The 17,314-nt window shown below is 42.9% G+C and overlaps 1 protein-coding gene across 4 annotated transcripts in view; it reads left to right on the top strand.

Moving 5' to 3' along the window:
- SCUBE2 (signal peptide, CUB domain and EGF like domain containing 2) overlaps positions 1-17,314 on the top strand; it is a 69,619-nt gene that overhangs the window by 35,073 nt on the left and 17,232 nt on the right. For 2 of the 4 annotated variants that reach the window (XM_074955016.1, XM_074955015.1), the window contains 6 exons: positions 269-385; positions 1,039-1,125; positions 1,853-1,960; positions 3,157-3,312; positions 3,674-3,877; positions 16,915-17,085. In XM_074955016.1, the coding sequence (XP_074811117.1) occupies positions 269-385; positions 1,039-1,125; positions 1,853-1,960; positions 3,157-3,312; positions 3,674-3,877; positions 16,915-17,085 (843 nt within the window). The remainder of the gene's footprint in view (positions 1-268; positions 386-1,038; positions 1,126-1,852; positions 1,961-3,156; positions 3,313-3,673; positions 3,878-16,914; positions 17,086-17,314) is intronic. The other 2 variants (XM_074955014.1, XM_074955017.1) reach the window with 2 other exon arrangements.

Raw genomic sequence — 17,314 nt, 5'->3', positions numbered from 1 at the left:
GCTTATTCTTTCATTCTCTTTTGTGCTTTCCTGCATGAAAAAATATGCTGGGATAGTTTTACGTGAAAGGAAGTTACACACAGTGTTTGATCCATGTGTGATTTTTTTTTTTTTAGTTCCCTCCCACTTCTCTCTGTACAGAATATTAATTGCAGCTACATCTGCCACATAACTGGTACCAAACTGCATCCATGCAAGTCTGTCTCTCTGTATGGTGAATGCCGATGTTTTACTTCTCCTATGAGTGTTTGTGTTTTATCCTGTTTAGAGATAGAGGGGTCCCTGCCTGATAATATATCACCCAAAGTATTGCTGTCCTGTACAAAGAGCGATAGGAGCGATAAATGCATCTTAAACTGTCCCTCCGAGGTCCATTTGATTTCTGGTAAGTCCAAACAGAACAAAACATGAGGCTGTTCAATATGTGCTGCTATGTAGAGAATTTAAGAATAACAATACTTACTCTTGTAAAAGCCTGTAATAAGTAATGAAAAAAGAGAAACCTTTTGTGTTTATATAGGGATTTTCAGGTCCCTGCCGGAGCCCTAGGAATCCCCCTTTTTCTGACTTGTATAACTACTCTACCCTCAGATCCCTTAGATCATAACCGATGCTTTCTTTGATGAAGAGGATTTGATAGAAATTCCAGTGCTGTCCGTGGCATTCCACGACTGGCCAACATAGTTCAGGAAAGTGAGGCACTCGATCCTCTGCATCTGAGCATGCTGCCTGCACGGCACTCCCAGTCCCTGTGTCCAGGGGAACAGGAAACCAAGACCGGCCTTTGGTTAAGGACCACGTACAAACAAGAGGGCAAAGCCACATTTATACCTGACCTCTTTTAAAACATTGATTATTTAAAAAGATGCAGGTAGTTACCCCAAGCTCTGACTTTGGAAATTACCTAAGTGTTCCTTTTTAAAAAGGGAATAAAGATCAGCACACTGCTAATGTCTTAAAACCTGTTTGGATATCCCCAGTCTGTGTGTATAGCCTGCATCCTGCCTTTAATGTCTGCCTGTATAATCTGTCTGTTAGGAATGCAAGACGCCTACACTCTTACCTGTGGCAGCTCTTCTCAGCTTAAGAAAAAACAGCAAAATACAAATGAATCTACTTGCCTGGGTAATTACTAGACTTACATGCTGCATGACTTGGCTCATCTCTTTTAGTAGGGCAGTGTAAAACAGGGGTATATTATTCAGTTTTTGTGGTGTTCTCTCCATCAGTTTATTACCTTCTTTTTTGCTTCCTCTTCTTTACCCGAGTGTGCACAACACACGTACAGTGACCCTGCTCAAAGTCTGCGTGCTGTTTCACCAGCATCTCCTGCATTCCTGAGCCCTGCAAATGAGAATACAGAAAAGGGTCAGTAGCTAAGGCGAACAGCAGGGCTGAGGATTTAGGACTGAGAGGATTTAGACCTCTCTTGAGGCACCCAGGTGGAAATATTTTGGCTATATATAACATATATAGCTTGTTTAGTTGGATAGTAAAATTTATAAAGCATACTACTATAGATAAGCGTAGGGAGACAGATCGTCAGCTAGTGTTAATTGACGTATCTCCTTTGAGTTCAGTGAAGCTGAGGACCTTGCCCTATGATTGTTATTGTTCCTGGTTTGTTAAATAAAATATATCACAGCTTGTTAACTCCAGTTCTAGTTATGAACTAACTTACCAGCCAAAGAAAACTGGTATCCAGTGATGCCAGCTCTGCAAACACAAAAAACAGTATTTTAGTGATGGATAGTTTTACAGGTTATAATGTCATTTTAGTGACCTGCTTGACATTGCCTTAGTATTTTCAGTCTTTTTCTCTTTGAAAGTCACACTTTCTTGTTTCTCTCAGAAGATACCTCAACCATCAAGACAAGTGTAACCTTTAAGTTTAATGAAGGAAAATGTAGTTTGAAAAAGACTGAGATGTTTCAAGAAGGTCTGCAACAGATAATACCAGGTAAGGATGTATACCTGAAGGTAAGCAGGCTAATGCTGTAGTTCAGGGATTCTTAAATATTTTCATGGCATGGGCTACATTTTAATAGTCCAAGAACTTTGCAGACTACCTCTCCTTGCCTTGTTGATCCTACGGCCCATGCCTCTTCCCAGTCACATCTCCTGCTTCTTCTGTCTCCCTGGGCCCTGACGTGTATGATCATACTGTGTCCCTGATGCCACATTGAAGAAGCTCCTGGCTTTTCTCCTTCTGGTGACTGTGGTCCCCAAGGTTGGCTCCTGATTTTCTTCTCTTCCACTTATGCACCAGTAGGTCCTAATGGTCTGGACACAGCGAGACTGGCTCCTCCCACTTGTTTCCAGCTTCTTTCTGGTGAAAGGATGAGCTGGAAACCTGTAAAGGCAGCTGGAAACAAGAGGGACAATGCGATCTGCCCACAGGGCACTGTTTGAGATGACTCTGAATATTCTTTATAATGCAAACAAGATGCAGAATGAGGTACTTTTACTTTATTGAATATGAAGAATCAAATCAGCATGCCAAGTTGTTTGGCTTTGAAAGAATAGGAGTGATCATCTGTACTACACACTTAACAAGAACATATATTTATCCCAGAGCCAAAATGTGCTCCGAATGTTTCCTTAAATTGAACTTGTTTCCTTAGGGAAACTTTAAACAATAGTCTTTGTAAGGCCTGTGCATACTGGGACTAGGCCCAGTTGTGTGGAAAAACTGTGGTAAGCTAGTATAGTTTTCACACACTCTTAGACCAGAGCAGGCAAGAGTTTTTCCATTGAAAAATGTACTAATGACTAACACATTCTGTGCAGGGAATACCATGGTTCTAATATGTTTACACAGGCCAAAAAAGATGCACGAGGACTCTGCTAACGGCAGCTACATTTAAGCCATCTGGTAGCATTAGCAAGGTTCTAATCTCAGTGTGGATAGTACCTTATGCACAGTGAGGCCAGATCCTCAGCTGGTGTAAATTGTTATTGGTCCATTAAAGTCACTGAAGCTGCAGCAAAGTACACTAGCCAAGGATCCAGCCCAGTTGCTTGTAGTTTATTAGCATGTGGAGTTAATCATTTAGTCCCCTAGCAGTCTTCATAACAAAATATTTACTGAGCTGTAGTGAATGTCCAGTAACATAATTGGCCAAGCTTTCGCTTCCTTTAATTTTGTTCATACAGATTATCGTAACTCAGTAATGGAGAGCTTCTACTATGTAAACCTAAAATGCAGCTCTGGAATGAAAGTTCTCGGCGCCGTCAGCAGACCCACGACAGCTAAAGAAATGTTTATCACAGTGGACTTTGAGCTTGAGACAAACCAACAGGAGGTGACAGGTTGGTTGGAGAACAATCCAAGATGCAACGGAGGGCTTCTTGCAGTTTGATCCTTAATTTCTTTCTTTCACTTTCATCTTTATGCAAAAAATAATAATACAAAAAGTATCTCCTGTTTTGAAGCTTCATTTTACTGGTTTGGAAAGTATGATATATATGCCTAGTTCCTAAGATCACTAAAAATTATCCGTTTGTTCATTTTCTTCTGGCCTGCTGGTGTTCTCCTTAAAGATTTGACCCCTGCTTCACAGTTTTCATTCTCAGTTGTTTGCATTGACCAGTGTTTTAAACCAAATATTCTCGCAGCTGTCATTTATGCTGAAGTCCTCTGCTCCTAATTTTCATCCTTGTTACCTTGTAGACACATGTGATTTGAGCTGTGCTCGAAAAAGGACTGAGAAGAGACTCCGCAAAACAATTAGAACCTTGCGGAAGGCAATCAACAGGGAGCAATTCCATGTTCGTCTCTCTGGCGTGGACCATGAAGTGGCCGAAAAGTCTCCCAGACTCTCGAATCCACAGGAGTTCTGTGGCATGGGACAAATGCGTGTTGATAACAGATGTGGTAAGCCCAGTGTGGAACATACCTAACTTTGGGACAAACCGCTTTTCATCCATTTCAGCATCTTGCTCAGGATTGGTGAGCACTGAGGAATGGGGAGAGAGTGAGGGAGCATCACCAGAATAAAAAAGGAAAACAGTATAAGGAGGAGTAAGATATTGTGCACAGTGGGAATTTTATGTTGGGCTCAGAGCATGTGTGATTGGGGTAACAAAGTAGAGCAAGTACTCTATTCTGCACTCCCTGGTAGATGACATATTGCCTATAAGGAGTTAGGAAGTGGGGATAGTATTGATCTTTAATTGTCCTTGTAGTTTACCAAATATGTTTTTTAATTATGATGTTAATGGGTTTTGCTGTGAGTCTCACTTAGTGTCTGAATATGCAAACATATCATCTTTGTCTAGTCCCCAACCCAAAGCAGATTTTAATGAAATCACATTCTCTTTGCTAGTTGAGGCCTTGTGTGACTCACAGAAAGCAGGGTTTTTATAGGGGAACACCGAGCAAATCTTAATGATCTTGGTACTAGCGGGTGCCACCATAACGCGGCCAGTGATGAATGCTTCCAAAGGACAAAGGTTTAGGGAGAAGGGTCAGATGTTATCTTAATAGGGGCCTAATGACCATGACGGCTAATTCAAGTCGCACGGTGTATGCACTATGTAACTGCTATTGCAAACCAATAAGCCTTTAAAATGCTTGTCAAACTAAATTTGACTTTTTGTTAGTGTGTCTTCCAGCAGCAACCCTTTTTTGCTCTGGATGTGCAAACTCTGGAAGACTTGGAAGCATCTCTGAATTTCATATAATTAAGAAAATGTAATTAATGGTTAAACACTTATATGCAAGGAGGCCGGGTCCAAGGGAGCTGGACGTACACAGCACCCAAACTGCTCAGGAATGTCAGAAATGAGCTGGAAGTTTCATTTCATTCTTAGTAGCTTTGTAATAAGGCAGGGCAAAGCTTTGGATACTTCACTGAGTGTGGATATTGAAAAGTTTTCAAGTCTTTCTAGTGGAGAAAGGAGGGAAAGTCCTTTCAAGCCTTCTGGAGTTTGTGGTGCAGCAGAGAGTTGGGGAGGGCATGGGACCTTGAGATGGTTGTTCCCTTCTTCATGGAGTGAAGCGGTTTATGGGCATATCTCATATGGACAAATGATTTAAGGGAAGGCAAAAACTGGCTAAAGATTCCCAATCTGTGAGGTGTTACCAGATAATTACCCTCATCATACCATTTACCAGCCAATCATATGTTTCCTCTCCTCATACCCATTTCACAGATCTCTATTGATATCATATATGATATTTATATGCAACATCCTTCATCCTGATATATGAACTCCTTTCATACACCAACTGTGAAATGCAGCCACTTTGCCCGTTGACTGTGGTTAAAGGCAGAAAAAGTAAAAATCATGGTGCTATAAACTATGGCGTTTTGGGTAATTGAGACAAAACATACTTAACTTGGGACAGTATGTCAGCCTCCAAGCTGCCTGAATTAATCTGACTGGAAAAAGATAATGGCGCTTAGCTAATATGTCGATGAGCAAACTAGAAATATCATAGGGCAGATTGATTGCACACAAAAAATCAGAACTCATATGGCTAAACTATGTCCTGGTTTTCTTGGCAACCATTTTCTGTCATCCAGATCTGTAGTGGCTTAGTTATAAATAGGAACTGGGACATGCAGAGCCATGTGAGAGGATGTGTGTAATTATTTTCCTGTAATTTGCAGAGACATTTCTTACTCATTAAAACTCAGGAAGCTTTCGTTCCATTTCTGTGCTAAAAAAGGAGGCTTCTGCAGAGTGGTAAGAAAGATTGTTCTGGCCATGGCTAGCCTCTGTCACATTAACTAAAACAGAGGATGGCCCTGTGAGCACAAACATCAAGAGGAGGGACTCAGATAAGCTGTTCAGTGGTACTGGGAACTGAATTGGTGCTCCATTTTCTCCAGTTACATCGCTAACAAAATAGTCAGAGATCTTTGGGCTCCATTCTTTCTGTGCCTCTGCCCTGGGAATCTTTTCAGGGTACTGCATTGTGATCTATTTTCAAATTCATCTATTTTGTCTCTTTAAAACATAGTTTTCTGAATCTTTCATAAGTTTAGCAGTGGATGAGTTTAGTTCATTAGTTCTGTCCTCCATAGGGCTGATCCTCTGCCCATCTGCAGTCAGTCCGCCCTTAGTCTCTGCCTGTTACGTCAGAGAGGAACCTAAATGATCAATCTTTGCATTTACTTTATTTTCCATTTACAAGCTGGCTTGCAAAATGTCTGCATTGGGGGCCTGATCCTGCCTCACTGAAGTCAATGGAAGCTTCCGTGTGGGAAGGATAGGCCCTAAAGGGACAGGGCTAGAATCCTCACTAAGGACGATGGCACCATTTTTGGCTGCACACTCTAAAAATGGCACTGGGACTACTGCTACCTCTCACCACCAGCCAGAAGGAACAAAGCTAAGGAGCGGCTGAAAAAAAACAGTAAGAAGAAAGAATTTGGAGTACTGTAGAGAGCAAGACGGGGGTATTAGGGGAAAAAATAGTTCAGGGATGTAGGTAGGTATGAGATGAAGTAGTATGTTGTTTGTTTTGCGGTAGTTCCCGAAGGTCCCAAGCTACTGTGCTAGGCACCGTAAAGACACATGGAAAAGGAGGCACTTTGAACGCGAGGATGACTATGTAGCAAGAGATAGCAAGTCAGTGAACGGATTCAAGGACATAACAGGAGTAGGAGATAACTTTGGCAACAGGATTTTTAACAGACTGGTTCGAAGAGAAGGGAGCGGCAGAGAGACAGGAGCAGGTAGACTCTTAGCATGGACGGGGCTTTGTGGTGCGGATATTGAGTAAAGGGCAGATTGCGGTTCAGAAATTTCAAATATCCTATTTAGAACAAAATAAATGTCTGGAATCTTAGGAGACTGCCTCTTAATAAAATTCACCTCAGTACACACAGCCTGCTTTACAGAGTCACAGGGCCTTGTGCTGGCCCTCAATACTTGGATGAATTTATCACCTCTGAGTAGCGTCCAGACTATAAAAGGTGTCCGTTAAGTGGAAGGTAAAGGTGCAGCCTGTGCTGTAACAACTATTGTATTGGGTGCTCCAGTTAAAACTCTGGATTCTCTCATGTAGCTTAACCAGGAGTTGGTTTTGTAGACAGGAGAACTTTATTTAACTTAGTCTCTAAGGTGCCACAAGTACTCCTGTTCTTTTTGCAAATACAGACTAACACGGCTGCTACTCTGAAAGCTGCTACAGTGTAGACTGGCCCTTACCTTCCATTTAGCAGCAATTCCTGCAATCTGGATATTATTCACATTCCCAGCCTTTTCCTTTCAGTTTTTTCCCTTCTGTTATAGCCTCTTCTGACTTATTTTTCTTTTTCACTCAGTCTCAATTTTTCCTTTTCATTATTTTCCTCTTTTATATGCACTAGTTTCTTTAGAATTAGTTTTTATTCCTTTAGTCTGATTTTCCCCCTCCAAATTCAATATTTGTTCTCTTTTTCCATAAATGACTGAATCCCTTCTTCACACAGTTGCTATTTTATCTCTTTTCCACTCTTATTTTTCTTGGTTTTCTTCCCTAACGTCTGATCTTCCTCAGGATTTTATTGTTTTTATTTATTTGACTACTTCCTTTTCCACGTTGCCTTGTTATTCTTAATTTTTTATCTCCTTTCTCCAGGCGTTGCTCTTATTTCTGTTTTAAATGTCTCCCCATCATTCTTTCCCTAAGCTTTTCTTCCCCCTTCACATTTTTTTGCTGGTGTTTAGAGTGGGGGTTAGAGAGTGGGTTGCTTTCTCCTCTGCAATCCCAGATGATTTCCCCCCCTTCTCTTTGATTTTTAGGCAGAAGTTGAAACCTTGCAATGATCAGGGAGGGATTCTGGAAGCTAATGCTTTAGCTTTATTTCAGATGGACAGATTGGTTGGACAAATATTATGTACAACAAGATAATAAGAGCAGCAATGAAAAAGACATGGCAGAGATTCTACCTACTCCCACACAATTGAATTCAGTTACATAGGCCCTGATTCAGCAAAGTACTTAAATATATGCTGATCTTCTACCATGAGCAGTCCCACGGAAGCTAAAGGCTGAATTAGGGCTATAATCTCTACATACCTGTAACAATCTCTTATTTAGTTGGTCTCCTTTTCAGTGATGGTTTTATTAGTTAATATATATTGTTGAAGGGGGTTCCAGTGAAAACTCTTCTGTTATGTTCAGCATTTGATGTCAGGAATCATTTTTTGAAGAAAACATTTTTTTCCTCACCCTTCCTCTTTTAAGCTCCCAAGGTCCAAACTGGAGCACAATATGACATAAAATTCCTAGACTAGGGACACGACAGGCTATAATAGAAAATCTGTTACTAGTGCAGTCTACCTTTCCTAAAGCTGGGTGTTTGCATATACATTCCTGGTAGATAGTTGTTGATGCTAAAAGCAAGGCCATCACTGGTTCAGGAGCATGGAATCTTCCATCTAAAGGCTGTCAGTTCAAATCCAGTTCAGGTTGACTGAAAGTTGATCTTTCTGTTCAACAGCTGATGGCTGTTTCGAGGTCTTGGTGCAGTTGAATTTCGTGGTCTTAGTCTGATGGTTCCATTTGTAGATATTGTTAAAGTGGGCTCTGTTAAAGAGATATCTAGACAGTTGTTAGAAAGAATTCAGTCTACTGGCACATAAGAATATGTAGCATTGAGTTAGTAGATTCAATAAAACTGTTGCCTTGCACTGCAAATGGCTCCCAGTTTGCAGCTCTGAGAATGTAGTTCCTAAAACTTACCACAAAAAAAAATCCCCATAATTTCCCCTTTATTAGCAATCTTAGGACTTGAACAGGCATGGAGAATGAACTGCTTTCTTGCTCCTAGAAGTGATCCTCCCCCACATCAGGCTTAAGTCATTGTGCTGAAAGGGATGCGGGTTGGAAAGCTGTAACTTCAAGATGGGGTCATTCAGGGAAACTGGAAATGCCAAATGATCCTTGAGGAGATGGCGATTCATCATCCTGGAAGTTTTTTGATGGCTTTATCTGCATGTCGAATACACATCAGGGTGCCTGGTTACAGCAAGACTCTCCACTAGTGTGGTTACAAACATTGGTTCTGTAGTGCAGACTGGACTTTCACCATGTTTCACTAAAGCCTTACTCTGACCAAGATCAAATGTCTAAACATTGACAGTTTCTTATCAGTGCCTAATTTACTTGGAATATTTGTATCGGAGAAGAGGGGGAGCAGTGGCTGACAACATCCATCAAGGGCCTCCTCTCCTACTGGGACATTTCCCAATGAGAGAGGGGAAGCCAGCTCTTGAAACTTTTTCCATTGCTTTGACAACTGTGCTGCTGATGTATTTTGGCTACATCATTCCAGTAGAGCTGCCTCCCTTGCGTCCAGTGAACATTCTGTGTTGGATCTGTGGTAGGTGGGGCACCCTGAACAGCCCAAGTGATGTGCGCAAGGCAAAGGTGACGCAGCAGCTGGCACTGTTCCTTGAATTTCCCATAATACATCAAGAGTGTCAGCATGCTCTGCTGCCTTGTAGTAACACAATGAAAGAGCATTCCGTCTGGGGGTATGTGTATATCAAAATTAACAGCAGTCTCTTTAGTGGTCAGTAGGTGTGAATAGCTCTGGTATATTTAGGGCCTGATTTGGGGAGGTGCTGAGCACCTCATCTTCTATGGAAGTTCATAACATTGGTTGCTCAACACCATGCAGGTTTGTCTATACTATGGGATTAAGTCGAACTAAGTTATGCAGCTCCAGCTACGTGAATAATGTAGCTGGAGTCGACGTAGCTTAGGTCAACTTATTGCAGTGTCTACACTGCACTGGGTCAACGGGAAAAATTCTCCCGTCAACTTACCTTACGTTTCTTGTTCCGGTGGAGTACCGGAGTCGATGGGAGAGCGATTGGCGGTCCACCTTAGACCCGCTAAATTGACCCCCCGTTGGATTGATCACTGCAGCGTCGATTCACAATAAGTGTAGACATGCCCTTAGTTTTGAGAGCGAATCCAAAGCAATGAGAAATCACCATTGAAAACACAGCGGATTCCCATTGTTTGCATGTTCTATGACACTGGGATTCTAAAAGACAAAGTATGAAAAATATGTTTAAAGAGAAACACAAAAGGCCTGTCTGCCTTTTCATTTGTTGCAATTAGTAAATGTATTTTCACACAGCTAAAATCCAACACATTACTTTTTTTTTTTCACTTTTAGAGAGCTGACAGGCAATAAATTCTCAAAGGAGAGAGGAAAGTGCAGTTCATACTGCTAACCTGCTTGCTTTCACGATAATAGACATAAATCCCTAAGACACATCATCTCTCCATGTGACCAAAGTCTGTGAACTGTTAAAAACAATAACTTCAAGGACGCTGCTTAGGAATCAATTTGCATCAGTTATTTGTGATTTTCCTTATAAAGTCAAGGCATGAATCTTAGGAAAATGGTTAGATGCTAGATCATGACCTCTTTTATGAAGTTCACTTTAGCCACTGAAATACCAAAGTATTTGTCAATAGAGTCAAATACTCAAAGAGTAAAGTGTTGAAAAGAGTGGAAGAGTCTTTAAATGTCTTTGTAGCTAGTAATCCTGGCTCCCTGTGGGGGCTCCCCCCTTTTTTTCCGTCCGAAAAGCTTTCACATATATTTTTTTAAAAACAGCTGCTTGAGATTCAAGAATGGGATTTTAATGGGCATTGAAGACAAACAAAGACAGCAGCTACAAAAATGAAGTCTACTGGAGGCAATTGCTCCTTTTGTTCATTTGAAGAAAAACAAGCAGGTTGCTGGGGGAGGGGAGGAAGCAAAGAAAGCCAGTGGAATTCTTGATTTTGCCTTGTTTGCAAATCTTTAGACCTTGTTTTAAACCGGGTATTTCCCATATGTCATGGGACACCTTCTATTTTGTGGCTTTGTGAGATGAGAATCAAATTTTTAGCTTTATTTAAACAAACATTGGCACAAAAGAATTCGCGTTTAACATTTTTCTTAGGTTTCCTGCTTAGAGGATTAGTTGTGTCATTCTTACTACACAAATACTGCCACTGATTTCTCTGGGTGATTTCTGTAGTCAGGTACAACTTGCCATGAGAAAGGAATGTATAATTGAGCCTAAAGAAAGATCTGTGTCCCTTGGATAACAAATCTTTTTGTTTAGCTACATACTCAGTTTGTTGGGCAGCAGATAAGTGACCCACATTTAGATCATCTGTAAATAGGAGATGGGGATGAATATAGGCTATGTCCTCTTAATGATCCATCGTGAATATCTGTGAGATTAAATAGTCTGATACATTGCACCATTTATCCACATAGAGTTATCTAGGTTCACCGGGGGAAGGAGACCAAAGCCCTGAGGTAAGTGGGAAAGCGGGATACCGGGAGGAAGCACAGGCAGGAATGTCTGTGAGGGGAGGGCTCCTGCCTCATACTGGGAATGAGGGGCGATCAACAGGTTATCTCAAGTGCTTATATACAAATGCACAAAGCCTTGGAAACAAGCAGGGAGAACTGGAGGTCCTGGTGATGTCAAGGAACTATGACGTGATTGGAATAACAGAGACTTGGTGGGATAACTCACATGACTGGAGTACAGTCATGGATGGTTATAAACTGTTCAGGAAGGACAGGCAGGGCAGAAAAGGTGGGGGAGTAGCACTGTATGTAAGGGAGCAGTATGACTGCTCAGAGCTCCGGTACGAAACTGTGGAAAAACCTGAGTGTCTCTGGATTAAGTTTAGAAGTGTGTGCAACAAGAGTGATGTAGTGGTGGGAGTCTGCTATAGACCACCGGACCAGGGGGATGAGGTGGATGAGGCTTTCTTCCGGCAACTCACAGAAGCTACTAGATTGCATGCCCTGATTCTCATGGGTGACTTTAATTTTCCTGATATCTGCTGGGAGAGCAATACAGCGGTGCATAGACAATCCAGGAAGTTTTTGGAAAGCGTAGGGGACAATTTTCTGGCGCAAGTGCTAGGGGAGCCAACTAGGGGGGGCGCTTTTCTTGACCTGCTGCTCACAAACCGGGTAGAATTAGTGGGGGAAGCAAAAGTGGATGGGAATCTGGGAGGCAGTGACCATGAGTTGGTTGAGTTCAGGATCCTGACGCAGGGAAGAAAGGTAAGCAGCAGGATACGGACCCTGGACTTCAGGAAAGCAGACTTCGACTCCCTCAGGGAACGGATGGGTAGGATCCCCTGGGGGACTATCATGAAGGGGAAGGGAGTCCAGGAGAGCTGGCTGTATTTCAAGGAATCCCTGTTGAGGTTACAGGGACAAACCATCCCGATGAGTCGAAAGAATAGTAAACATGGCAAGCGACCAGCTTGGCTTAATGGTGAAATCCTAGCGGATCTTAAACATAAAAAAGAAGCTTACAAGAAGTGGAAGGTTGGACATATGACCAGGGAAGAGTATAAAAATATTGCTCGGGCATGTAGGAAAGATATAAGGAGGGCCAAATCGCACCTGGAGCTGCAGCTAGCAAGAGATGTCAAGAGTAACAAGAAGGGTTTCTTCAGGTATGTTGGCAACAAGAAGAAAGCCAAGGAAAGTGTGGGCCCCTTACTGAATGAGGGAGGCAACCTAGTGACAGAGGATGTGGAAAAAGCTAATGTACTCAATGCTTTTTTTGCCTCTGTTTTCACTAACAAGGTCAGCTCCCAGACTGCTGCGCTGGGCATCACAGAATGGGGAAGAGATGGCCAGCCCTCTGTGGAGATAGAGGTGGTTAGGGACTATTTAGAAAAGCTGGACGTGCACAAGTCCATGGGGCCGGACGAGTTACATCCGAGAGTGCTGAAGGAATTGGCGGCTGTGATTGCAGAGCCCTTGGCCATTATCTTTGAAAACTCGTGGCGAACGGGGGAAGTCCCGGATGACTGGAAAAAGGCTAATGTAGTGCCAATCTTTAAAAAAGGGAAGAAGGAGGATCCTGGGAACTACAGGCCGGTCAGCCTCACCTCAGTCCCTGGAAAAATCATGGAGCAGGTCCTCAAAGAATCAATCCTGAAGCACTTACATGAGAGGAAAGTGATCAGGAACAGTCAGCATGGATTCACCAAGGGAAGGTCATGCCTGACTAATCTAATCGCCTTTTATGATGAGATTACTGGTTCTGTGGATGAAGGGAAAGCAGTGGATGTATTGTTTCTTGACTTTAGCAAAGCTTTTGACACGGTCTCCCACAGTATTCTTGTCAGCAAGTTAAAGAAGTATGGGCTGGATGAATGCACTATAAGGTGGGTAGAAAGCTGGCTAGATTGTCGGGCTCAACGGGTAGTGATAAATGGCTCCATGTCTAGTTGGCAGCCGGTGTCAAGTGGAGTGCCCCAGGGGTCGGTCCTGGGGCTGGTTTTGTTCAATATCTTCATAAATGATCTGGAGGATGGTGTGGATTGCACTCTCAGCAAATTTGCAGATGATACTAAACTGGGAGGAGTGGTAGATACGCTGGAGGGGAGGGATAGGATACAGAAGGACCTAGACAAATTGGAGGATTGGGCCAAAAGAAATCTGATGAGGTTCAATAAGGATAAGTGCAGGGTCCTGCACTTAGGATGGAAGAATCCAATGCACCGCTACAGACTAGGGACCGAATGGCTAGGCAGCAGTTCTGCGGAAAAGGACCTAGGGGTGACAGTGGACGAGAAGCTGGATATGAGTCAACAGTGTGCCCTTGTTGCCAAGAAGGCCAATGGCATTTTGGGATGTATAAGTAGGGGCATAGCCAGCAGATCGAGGGATGTGATCGTTCCCCTCTATTCGACACTGGTGAGGCCTCATCTGGAGTACTGTGTCCAGTTTTGGGCCCCACACTACAAGAAGGATGTGGATAAATTGGAGAGAGTCCAGCGAAGGGCAACAAAAATGATTAGGGGTCTAGAGCACATGACTTATGAGGAGAGGCTGAGGGAGCTGGGATTGTTTAGTCTGCAGAAGAGAAGAATGAGGGGGGATTTGATAGCTGCTTTCAACTACCTGAAAGGGGGTTCCAAAGAGGATGGCTCTAGACTGTTCTCAATGGTAGCAGATGACAGAACGAGGAGTAATGGTCTCAAGTTGCAATGGGGGAGGTTTAGATTGGATATTAGGAAAAACTTTTTCACTAAGAGGGTGGTGAAACACTGGAATGCGTTACCTAGGGAGGTGGTAGAATCTCCTTCCTTAGAGGTTTTTAAGGTCAGGCTTGACAAAGCCCTGGCTGGGATGATTTAACTGGGAATTGGTCCTGCTTCGAGCAGGGGGTTGGACTAGATGACCTTCTGGGGTCCCTTCCAACCCTGATATTCTATGATTCTATGATTCTATTCTATGATCTGGAATAAATACCCTATGTGTACTCGAGAGGGCTGGGGAACTCTTGCCTTCTAAGCAAGGAGGCATAAATCTTTGGAACCTGTTGGTGCTTCTTTAATTCTAATATTTAGATTTAATAATTAGCAGCTGTCAGATTAATTAATAGCTAAAGATGCATGAAAATGTAATTTTCTGATCATCGCTGTCATAGACAAACAGGAGCTGTTTCAGTCTTGCATCGTATGGCATGTCTCAGAGGAGACAGTGGATAGAAATACAGAGATGAATTTTTCTACAGACATTGTGAAAAGGTTTTTTAATACTTGATTTTCCCAAGCTGCGCTTTTTGGGTACGTTTTTACCATTATTGAAACTAACTCCAAGAGGTGCTGAGCACTTTCAGTTCCTAGAGTGTAGTGGATCCTCAGCACCCCTCAGCATCAAGCACTTTGTTAGCACAAAGGGGTTTGTTAGGTAACCAGCTGTTTCTAGTAACATCAGATATGAATAGGTGTGGAATCCTTGTCCCCTGAGTAAATGGACTTTGCACAGGGCCCGGTTCAGGAGTTGTCGGAGGCAAGATGTGGGTGGCTGTGTAGTTGGGCTTGTCTGTTATTACATTGATAGGTGCCAATATAAGAACATAACCAGCTAAACAGCCACTGCCACAGACTACAGGTTGTGAGCTCCCCAAAATGAGGTTTATAAGCAGATTTAGGCAGCTTGCAGTTGCAGTGGCAATGCCCCGGCACTCCTAGATGTGTCTACAACCTCCCTTCATGTGGCACTCGGCTCCCTGGTGGGCAGGGGTTGTGGAATCCCCTAGTACAACCCTATACTTCCTGAGCCTGCGCGTAGCAGATCTACAATGATACTGCTGAGCTTCAGGGCTATGTGGCTCCTCTGTGGCTGGAAGGGTTTCACCCCCATGCCATTTAATTGATGAAAAACTAAGGGATGATGGAGAATTGAATGATGAGGTTTGTGGCTTGTTTTGTGAAATCTTTATCTCCCCTCCAAAAAGGGCTGAACATTTAATGTTTTCTCTCCATCATACTTAGCAAAACAACCCCCAGAATGGCAAAATTATGGAGTGGGCAAGGGTTATGCACATAGGTGCAAGGCTGATTTGGGGATGCCATTTTGAAATTAATGCCCCCAACAGCAATGAATGCCCAGGAAATTACTTCACAGCCTAGATGGTGGGGGGCTAAACTTTGCTCTTGGTTACACACCTGCAGTGAGACTGCAGGGTTGTGACCAAAGTAGATTTTGGCTCTTGGTGAGCTACTGCCTGGCCTGTTGTTATTTTAGGGGGAAGGAGTTGATGTTTACAATGTTCCCCTTCTCTTTATGACATATACAATTTAAAAAGCATGTTTGTTAGAGCTGATCATGAATTTTCTCTCAAAATGTTTATTGATGGAAAATGTAGTTTTAGCAAAATTGAAGTTTTTTCCCTGGGAAAAATGCTGACATTTTTTGATTTGCAGTTGGGATATTCAAAACTAAATATTTTGTTTTGGGTTGGGTCAACCTGAAATGAAATTGTTGAACTGAATCAAAACATTTCATTTTGGGTCAGTTTGACATTAATCTGAGTCTCGCGCGCTTCTGTGGTTCTAGTTTGGGTGCCTTGTGCCCCCATTTTTTCTGTGGGGCAGATTCCCTGCCTGGGCTACATCTCTTCTGACTCACCACAGTCTCCCCTCTGGTTGAGTCAACATGGTGCCTCATGGAAGTTACATGGTGATGCTGCACCATGGGAGATGTAGTCTGGTGAGCCTAGCCCATAGAGGACAATAGCGACCTCATGAGGCACTTGAATTACACCTCCCATAAGGCACGGCAGCTTTGGGGGGGCACAGTTTAACATAGAACTGAGTTGAAATTAAACTTTCTGATTCAGTTCAACAAACAGAAATAAAATATTTAAATTTGTACTTCCTCCATTGTCAGCCCTTTGAAGCCTCTCCCCTGGTTTTAAACTGGCTCATGACCTTCTTCCTGATCCAGCACCATTTCTGACAATGGTATCCTTTGGGAGTTTTTTTGCTGGCTTTGTAAGAGGAGACTTAGTGCACTTTGAGGGCCAGATGTGCCCTTTCGCTAATGGTGGTTGCAGATAGCTACCCTCACTAGCTTTAGTATGCCAGCTGAGGTAAGATCTCAGGGTGTGTCACAGTGGTACACACACAGCTCCGTGCAGCCACCAATGAGAATTGAGTGAGTTGCCAGGGCCAACTGCGTGCAAACCACCCCCCATGGTTGTGGCCGTCGGCTGTGCAGAGGCACTTCCTGTTGAACTCACCCTGTGCACCCCAGCGGGCACTGTCAGACATGGCATATTGGACTAGCTGGACCATGAGTCTGACCCAGTAGGGCAATTCCTATGTTTCAATGTCCCATATCTGTTCTGAAAATCAAAATAGTCTATGCAGTCTGATGTGGTCTCTGTCGGTATGCACTATACTAGAACCATTGGTTTTCTCTTCGTAGGGAACATTTCACTCTGTGCAAAATTCTAGAACATTCCCGCCCCTTGCGTTTTCATGGTTCTATTCTAGTGGGTTTGCCTTAGAGGTACAAGGCGTCAATCTGCAAGTCATTCAGCAACCTGGTACCTGCCAATTTAACTTACTGGCTTTGAAGAACATAAATTGAATTTTGGTCACCAGATGTTTTTTCATGTCGTTAGCTAGCTGCAGTGTCGGAACATACTATGATGGGGAACAAGAACTCTGTGTTTTATGCCCTAATGGAACATACCAAGATGAGGAAGGACAAATAACTTGTGAACCTTGCCCAAGTCCTCAGAACCTGGGAAACCAAAAATTATCTGGAGGTCGGGATATATCCGAATGTGGAGGTAAGGCTCTTACACCCTACAGAGCTAGAAAAGGCACAGAAATGATGCTGTCACTCCTTACTTCACTCACCTTGAAAGTACCATGTGTGCTATATAAGATCACCCAGCACTCAAAGACCCCGGCAGTACCTGAGAACAACGGGGAAAGTTAAAAATGGAGTGGCAGCTGTGACTCAGAATTTCACTGCTTTTTGTATGTGATTCCAAAATATTGAATTCAAATCAGTTT

This window comes from Natator depressus, chromosome 6, assembly GCF_965152275.1.
Source record: "Natator depressus isolate rNatDep1 chromosome 6, rNatDep2.hap1, whole genome shotgun sequence".
NCBI lineage: Eukaryota > Metazoa > Chordata > Testudines > Cheloniidae > Natator > Natator depressus.
The sequence above is the reverse complement of the archived record's forward strand: the minus strand, read 5'-3'. Positions and strand labels throughout refer to the sequence as shown.